The following is a 9,200-nucleotide window of genomic DNA, read 5'->3' as shown; positions in this document are numbered from 1 at the left end:
GACCATGCGTGTAAAGTGCAATTTGTGCAAGAGCTTGCAAACTATGTTAATTGTGGTTGTACCCAAAGCATCAAAATCAAAATCCATGACGGCGACGACGCTCGGCGAGGGACGGCGACGCCGAGACGCTTGATGAGGGAGCGGCGACGATGCAGCTCGCAGCGAAGGGATGGCGACGAGGCGGCTCTGGGAGAGGGGATGGCGACAGCGCGGCTCTGGGCGAGGGGATGATGATGGCGTGGCTCTAGGTGAGGGGATGGCAACGGCATGGCGCTCAAGCAGAAGACGGCGGCGGCGATTTCCCCTATCCATGGGGAGCTCTCGGTAGGAGCTGCCCGCTGCATTTTTACGCTTAACAGGCTGTGTTGTTGGGCCACACAACGTGCAAACGAGGTAGAGTGCTTGGGCTCAGCTTGCTCCGTTGGATGCCAATGAACGACAACAATTTAGTGACTGCCGGCAGCAGTCATGGAGACCGACTTCAGAGGATCTCGTTCCCCACCGCCCGCCCTCGCTCCCCGCCACCTGCCCTCCTCCCTTTCTTCGCCGCCACCTCCCCGCTACCCACCGCGCCTCCCTGGCCTGCTACCCTCCGCCCGCCACGATCCCTTCTTGGGTGTCACGCCGCACTGCGCCGTGCTCCTAGGTGCCACGCTGCGCTCCCAGGTAGCCGCGCCGTGCCTCCCAGCTAGCCACGCCACCTGCACTACAGCCTCTATTCTTTGCCGGCACTGGAGCAGGAGGCACCGGATCTATTGGGGGAGGCAAGCACCGGAGTTGAAGAGACAAGATCCTGGGGAAGCAGCGGCGGGAGGAGGAACGGGAGGAGCAGGGGCTCGGTGGAGGAAGAGGAACCGCTCGGTCGCTCCCGCACCCCGTCGCCAGCTCCACTGCCCGCAGCCCCCTCCACCACCCGCTCCGCCGCCCCCCGTCGCACAACCAGTGGCGTAGCCAAGAATTCAACATAGGGGAGGGGCGGTCAAACACGACCGATAGATTGTAACGACTAAAATCTCGAGAAATATATAACAATTAATGATTCCAATACAGAAGAGCAATATCATTGAAGTCTCTGACTAACTAATGATTCAACTAAATATGCAGATTTGATTACCTTTTTCATTTTAGTCTTACTCTACGGATCTTTATATCATTGAAGTCATCAATAAGTGTGTCAGATGTGAACTCCATTGCAATCTTCTTCTCAATGTAGATTATCAAGCAATTTCTTAGAAACTCATCACCCATTTTATTTCACAACCTTGTCTTAACAAGTTTCATTGTCGAGAATGCACGCTCTATAGTTGCAGTTGAAACTGGCAGGGTTAGAACAAGACGAATCAACCTGTAAAGGAAAATATTTAGTATTATTCATATACAAAAGTAATAATAGTAAGAGAATAAGTAAACTGGGAGCAGCATATTATATAACCTGTCGATCAAATGATAGTCATCCGATTTTCCAGTTTCCACTAGCCGACGACATAGCTTAGAAATAGTTGACAAATTTTGAAATTTTGGATTTGTGGGCACATTGAGTTCGAAATCTTGTAATCGTTGTCTTAAGTTATTTCTTTCCTATTCAATAAAATTAGCAGGATAGAACTTTGAAGCCAGCAAGGAAATATCATCAATTTTAAACACATCTTGGAGTCCATTCCACTCTCCTTGCATGTTTCTAGCACCGTCATATCCTTGTCCACGAATATTTTGAACATCCAATTTATGATAAGCTAAAACAGAGAACAATTCTTGTTTAAGAGTTGTAGAGAATGTATCATGAACATGAATAAGGTCAAGAAACCGTTCTCGGATAAAGCCTTCTTTATCTACAAAACGAACAATAACTGCCATTTGTTCTTTTCTTAACTCATCTCTTGATTCATCAACAACCAAGCAAAACTTAGCATCTCCTATTTCATTACGAATTGATTTCTGCACATTACAAGCCATAAGATCCAAGATTTCTTTCTGAATTTATGCTGAAGTGTATTTAGCATTCTGTGGGGCATTAACTAGAACCACTACTTTGACCTCATCATCATATGAAGCTAGAAGTTTTACCATTTCAAGAAAGTTACCTTGGTTTTTTGAGTCAGCAGATTCATCATGTCCGCTGAAGGGGCAAGCCTAGAAAGCTAACCATCGGATTGCATCAATTGATGTTTTAAGATGGAGTCTATTATTCTTGATATCTTCATTGGTTTGCTTCTCAACGGCTTGCTCAATATGACATGGCTAGTTCTTCAAATTCTCGTAACACTGAGCATTGTATTTATGAGCTAAACCACAGTCTTTTCCCATGTGAGTCAAGAAGGCACATTCTTTTCCATTATTGACTTTTTCCAGCTTCTAAACCCTTTCATTGTAAAAGTGTTTGATCCTACTTTTCCAATTGGCTTTTTAGAAAACTGAAAGCATGGAAAGCAAAAGGCTGCACCTTTTGTAGGTGAGTACTCTAACCAAGGGAAAGATTTGAACTAATGAGTCTGAAATCTGCGTGGGTGTTTCTTCGAACCAGAAGAAGGGTACTCATTCTTAAGAAATTGGTATGGATCATGCTTCGTGTACGCTCTGACAACTTGGTCTTGTTCATCGGGAGGATAATCCCAAATTTGTTGATGTAAACCTGGATCTCGTTCAACCATTAGGGCACTAACACCTTTAGGATTGATTCTTTGAACTTTGGATGGTGATTGCCTTGGAGTTTCGTCTTCAACCTCTTCATTTTCATCCTCCTGTTGCTGTGCAGCAAGCCAGCTAGCATATGAACATCTGTCTCAGAGTCAACATTAATCTGTTCAGGCACACTGTCTTCCCTTTGGAAAAAAGAATCAAGCGTCTTCCTTTTTAGTACCACGATTATCCTTAAAAAAATAATTGCTCAATTAGCATCTAGCCATCTACAAGTAACAAGCTATTGAACCAACTAAATCAAAGTAAAATTAACCAAACAAAATTATCAATGGAGTGTCGAAGTGCCACTATTTAGCTCGGCAGTGTAAACTGCAAGAAATAAAATAAAGATCTTTCGAGCCGTCGGCCGCTGTGTCTTGGTCTTGAGATTTTGTTGATGTCTCGCGTGATCAGGCGATGAGGCGTCGATCTCCGATGCTCGGGAGCTTGTCGGCGATAGGTTTAGAGATCTTGAAATTGGGGACTGGGGAGATGAGAAGGCGGTGCCGGTGAACAGAAATGAAACGACGGTCGACAAGCCTGGGCTTGCGACTGCGAGGCTGCGATCATAATTGAAGGTCTCGATCGACGAGACTACCGCGCGCGGCGTGCATGTCCTATCAGTTCGGACTTCGGAGCCCTTAGTGGACGGTGGTGGTGCGAACCGTGCGATTGACCGATTGTCTCCCAGGCTCCAGGCTGCAGCAGGCTGCCCCAAACAAAAGGGCCTTGCTGGTTGCTGGCTTGCTGCTAAGCCCATTTTAAGTCCACGATCATATAAACTGCACTACCTACAGGAGGGGTAAAAAAAAATTTCCCACGTTGGGTTGGGGGGGGGGGAGGGGTGGGGGTGGGGGGGGGGGGGGGGGCAACAACCCGTTTTGCTTCCCCGCTCCTCGAGGGGTGCTTTTGTTAATTTTTCCTTTTCCGTTTTTGCTTCCCCGCCCAACCCGTCCAAAAGCTTCCCCAACATTTCCCCTCCCACCGCGCCGATGGAATCCGACGCCGAGGAGGAGGCCGCGGCGACCCCAGCGCCGGCGCCGGCGCCGGCCGCGGGGCGGCTGAAGGGAAGCCCGGAGCTGACTGTGGAAGCGGACATGCGGGAGATGGCGAAGACGGCCGCGTGGAGCGTCAGCTCCTGCAAGGCCGGCAACGGCGTCGCGGCCCTCCGCGACGACAGCCTCGACACCTACTGGCAGTGAGTAGCAATCACCCACCACTCGTTTTCCTTTTTTACCTCTTTCATGGGAGTAATCGAAATTAGAAGCCTGATTCGGATTTGGCGACTTGGTCAGGTCGGACGGCGCGCAGCCTCACTTGGTTAACATTCAGTTCCAGAAGAAGGTGCAGCTGCAGGTGCGTGCTTCAGTAGGGATGCTATTCCTTTTGGCTTGTTCGGGGTTCTGGATTAATTTGTTTTGTGTTGCGCGGGCAGCTTGTTGTGCTCTACGTGGATTTCAAGCTCGACGAGAGCTACACGCCGAGCAAGATCTCCATCAGGGCCGGGGATGGCTTCCACAACCTCAAGGTACTCTTTTTTCTCCAGGAAAAATCGTTTAGCAATGCTCAGATGCTTGTCAGGTATTGTAAAATTTAGGCAATTTTATACATGTTGATTGGTCGGTCCAACTTATGTGCAGAGAGCTGTGTGTGAACATACATTCTTGAGTTTAAAAGCCTGTGAAAGACTTCAATGATTCGCGGATCTCCTGTGTGTTCGGATAAAAGAAAAGCCTGTGAAAGACTATATTTTTCTTACTTTACCTTGTTATTTATGTTGGTCGAGAAACTGAAACTGATGGTAATACTGTAACTTAATTGTTTGTGTATTCCATGCCTTATTTAGGGGTTAGGTACAGTTACATGACCTGGCATTTCAGGAGAAAGTTGCTTCCGCATTGCAAGTACTGGTCCTCGGAATGTTGAGCATACTGATTGACAATATTGGCATAATATCAATAATTTGCGATATCTTTTCTCATGATTCCAGGAAATTAAAACTGTGGAGCTTGCAAAGCCAATTGGATGGGTCCATATATCATTATCTGGGGCTGATCCACGGTATGCATTTTAAGTTGAAGATGAATACTAGTTCCCAAAATTGTATTCTGCAATGGAAGAGTCTGACATAAGTTCTAGGATGACTTTTATCCAGTAAATACTGTTGTACAAATATATAGCTTACAACCATGTGCTCGCATGCTTATCTATTTAGGTTGTACTCCATAATTATGAGTATAATCTCTTTATTTATGTGGGAGGACTAAAATATGCAGACTCAATCTGGCATCCTTGGTTTGTTATTTTGGTGATAATGCTTATTTTTCTTGAATCTGTCTATTGACTTTGAAAAGATCTGGATATCCTGTCAGGTTTACCTGATACTGACTCATTTGAGTCAGATAACTACATCTGTGTTTTTGGTAGGCAATTAATCCAGCCAGCAATACTCTAAAGAATTTAAGATAGTTTAGTGAAATGGTACAGGAATTTTACCATCTTAATATATTAGGAGGTGAAACTATTTCAAAGTAGTGGAAGTGATGCTCTGTTTAAACATTGTACTACTCGATTTTAGTTACTTCACTGCTTACTGTCTGTCTTTCTTGTGTATGCAGAGAAACATTCATTCATACATTTATGCTCCAAATTGCTGTTTTGTCCAATCACCTAAACGGGCGGGACACTCATATCCGACAGATCAAGATCTATGGGCCAAGACCGTAAGTTGGATACCATCCAAGCACTCACCTACCTGTCTGCTCATTTTTAGTAATACCCGAGTACATTTGACTGGATTGAGTTTTACGTGCTTACGAAGTAACAGTCTGAGTTCATATAGAAGTTGACGTCTGTACCCATGTCGCATACTGTGTATGTTACATGGCCTAAATTAAATTTGTACTATAAAATTCTCCATCCTTACGTTTTTTCTTGTTTTCAGGAATCCTGTTCCCCTCCAACCATTTCATTTCATTTCCAGGGAGTTCATCACATACTCCACCATTAGATGACAATCAGCGAACCTAATTGTGTGTAGTCCTCCATGCTGGAGTTGTCTGCTGAAGATTGGAGAGTGTTTATACGGTTCAGAGTTAAAGGTTTCCTAGCGTGAGCTTTGATCCGTGCACAGGTTCAACACTGAAAGCACCTGTCAAAGCCTAAGCCTGAGTTGCCCCTGAATACCTGGACTGGAGAATTCACACTCCGTACGAGTTAACAATCTGTTATCCATGTAATGTGACGTTATTCACCTCCATGGGCATGGGAGCTGCTCCGGGAGATTATCGTCCTGGAAACTCTCTTGCACTTTATTTTTAACAATTTCTGACACCTGTGATTCATTTGATATAGACTATTCATGACGATTTTTAAGAAAATTTTATTGTGGTTATTTGAGAAGCAGCTATATGGTTGTTATTTACGTGGGCCTTGAGCCCGGAAGGACTGCTGTGACACTTTTGGAAGCCCACGAACCCTGGGCTGGGCCATGCAATGCACGCTAAGAGCAACTCCAACTCCAAGAGTCTAAAAAAAATTTCCTCCAAAACTATCTATTGAAGGTTTTGCTAAAAATTTATTCTTTTAAAATCATGTCATCCCACGTCAGATCTCCAGTAATAAATTTGCCAATACTTCAAAACTGATCCCGTCAAAACTGGTCATGTCACCGCGTGGACGCCTCTGTGATCTCACTTCACCGTCTCCGGCCGACCGTGCTCAATCTTGCTTGCAGGTTCCCGTCGCGTCTCAGCTCCTCTCTGATGGAAATGGAGGGAGCGAGAGAAAAGAAGAAAAAAGAAGAATAAAAAAGGAAGATGGAATGGTCGCACACATACGCACAATGGTTCCAGACTTCCGGGACGTAAACCTATACCGCTTTTCAGCGTTGTGGCGAGGCCATCGTCTCCACCGCATGGATCCAGCCTGGTACACACGCCGCCCGAGCTTCCTGTCATTGCTGAACCACACGTGCCCCGCCCCCGGCCGTCGAAGCCTCGCCGCGCGCCGGGACGGTCCTTCAACCCTGTTGCCCGCAGGCCGCCCGCCGCTTGCAGGCTCGCCGCGGCCACTCACCGTCGCCCCCACCGAAGTCGTCGTCTCCGCGCGCCATCGGACCTGCCGCTCGCGTGCTTGCTGCCCCGCGCCCGCAGAGGCCGCCGCCTGCTCGCGGCCCCGCCGCCCCTGCGCGGAGCCCTTCCTCCGCACAGCCGTGGAGTTCGCGCCGCTGCCAGGCTGCGCTTCTCCACCCCCGCCTGGGCTCATCCGCGGCCCGGCTGCGCTCCGCCTCGCCGCTGCCACCCGGCCGCGAACCAAGCCCGGGTCATCGTGCCGCGAACCAAGCCCGGGTTATCTTTGACATTGGACGAATTGGAATGGAAACAGGATGTTCCGATGGTCCTAGAAAGATGTTGGAATAAGCATAAGAGTATTTGGTACACCCGATAGTCACTTTTTTATGGCGTCGGACGAAAGGCTTGGAAGATAAAGAAAATCCAACGACACTGGATGATCCGATGGTATACGCAAGAGGAGTGTCGGACAAAATATATTTACTTTGATTCGTAACAGAAGGTTTTGAGCTAAAAACCCTTTAACACCGGATGTTCTGATGGTACCATTAAAAAAATGTCGAAGCAATGACGTTAGGGAATTCAACGGCTACGTGCCGTGCCTAGTGGCACCGGATGATCTTGGTTTGGATCGTGTTGTTTCTCTGCTGCTTTTCCTCGTCCCTGGCTCGTTCAGGAATTAGGAACATTGGGCTCTACTGGATCGAGATAACCGGCGTCAGCGGTGTCGAGTACTTCGTGAGGATGTTCGGCTGCTCGTGCCTCCAACCGATCAGGAACAGGAGGATGCACCACCAGGTCGACAATGGCGATGATCTTTGCCCCAAGTTTGTAATCCTATTTGTAATTCACAAGGACAATTTTGCCCTATCGCGAGGACAAAAATCGGGATTAAAATTAAATGTTAGGCAAACCGAACTCAGGACATGTACTGTACTTGTATTTTTTCTAGAAGAAATTATTCAAGTAATGACCGCTGACATCAAACTAAAAACATCTGAATACATCATAGGTATAGAAGTTCCTAACTTGTGAAAAAGAATCATTGGCATAAGTAGCTTTGTTCCTTGGGCCCGAAGTTCTAATTAAGGGCCATATCAATCCACAGGTCATTCATTTGTTACAGTTATGGTGTATTTTGGTTGATATGGTGGTGGCAGGTAAGATTAGTGTTCTTGGAACATGGGGAGTGAATATTGAAAAAAAACAACCAACCAAAAAGAGAGAGGAAACTTTGAAGGCTGAATTTGGCTTCTTTTCCCACTGATTTGTAGCCTGATGCTTGAGACGAAGCCCCTTCATCAGACTTGTTGCCAGCAGCTCCATCACAACTTTCCAATTTCTGAGTGTGCGCCTTCACCTCTTGTAGAATCTGCACCCCAACCTCTTCTTTTGAGCTGCTATTGCAAGTGAGAGAGTTCCTCCATGGAGGTGTTGCCGTGTTGGTGCCACTGGTTGTGCTTGTGCCATCCTTCTGGCCGTTATCTAGAAGGCCCAGGAGATCTTCCAGCGAGAACATGCGGCTCTCGTCATACTGTTCAGCATCAGGAAGAATCTCTCAGTCCTCTTCTTCAACTCAAGCCTCTTCAGAGACTAAGCTGCCTTGGAGGAGCGTCTACAATGTTAAGTGGTTAGCATTTTCTCCGACTCACATGAATTGCTTAAAATTAGTACAGGATATGCATTAGAGGGATATTCATTAGAAAAATTCGTTCAAAAAAAAAAGATATTCATTAGAAAAGGTACACATGGCTACGTGTGTTGATTTCTCACCAAACCGTTCATTTAAGAGTAAATTACTTTTGTTTATGTCATGTGACCTAAAAAGCTATAAGAGCATCGTTAATATCCTGAAACACACTGTTCACAGTAGTAGACTATGAAGGGCAACAGTTGCATGCCCTCAAAAAAAAAAGGAACGGGCAAAAGTTGTAAATAAACTCCCATAATCATGTATGGTAAGTACAAAGAAACATGAAACAAGCTGCTAACAATGTAGCTCCAGATCTCATTATTAGCTTGCCAAATTCATACTTCACTCAACAAGTATAATTGGCAAACCAAATTCAAGAGTACTGTAAATCACAAACTAATTTTCTGAAAGATCCCATCTACTCGTATCTTTTTTCTCTCCTATGCAATAAAATATAATGCCTACTTAACGTGGTTTAACCAAGGTCTCACAATTGACAGTTACCACCATCTACCAAAGCAATCTCAATCGGCAGTGGTAATAAGCATGAAATTTAAAAGCTAAATATTACCTCTTGAGTGTGGCGGAATACTAAAAATAGTTCCCCCATGGAGAGAAGCCACACACGCATTGCAACCTCGATGGTGGGGTAAGGAAAGTGATTAGGAGCGAGGGTTGAGGCTTTGATATTTATGATTCTGGGTACTTTTGGACAGGGCCGAGCCGGCAAAAATCGAGGTCATGTACCAAACTCTAAA

General features: G+C 46.0%; 1 protein-coding gene across 1 annotated transcript; it reads left to right on the top strand.

Moving 5' to 3' along the window:
• The first annotated feature begins 3,610 nt into the window (after nucleotides 1-3,610).
• On the top strand, nucleotides 3,611-6,085 carry LOC101781069 (anaphase-promoting complex subunit 10). Its single transcript, XM_004964602.3, has 6 exons — nucleotides 3,611-3,874; nucleotides 3,972-4,032; nucleotides 4,112-4,204; nucleotides 4,667-4,737; nucleotides 5,295-5,399; nucleotides 5,621-6,085. Exons 1-6 carry the CDS (start codon nucleotides 3,669-3,671, stop codon nucleotides 5,688-5,690), a joined length of 606 nt encoding a protein of 201 aa, XP_004964659.1. The 5' UTR covers nucleotides 3,611-3,668; the 3' UTR covers nucleotides 5,691-6,085.
• Nucleotides 6,086-9,200: the final 3,115 nt, after the last annotated feature.

The sequence above is a fragment of the Setaria italica genome, chromosome IV (assembly GCF_000263155.2).
Source record: "Setaria italica strain Yugu1 chromosome IV, Setaria_italica_v2.0, whole genome shotgun sequence".
NCBI lineage: Eukaryota > Viridiplantae > Streptophyta > Magnoliopsida > Poales > Poaceae > Setaria > Setaria italica.
Note: the sequence above shows the minus strand (reverse complement) of the source record. Positions and strands in the feature narration are given on the sequence as shown.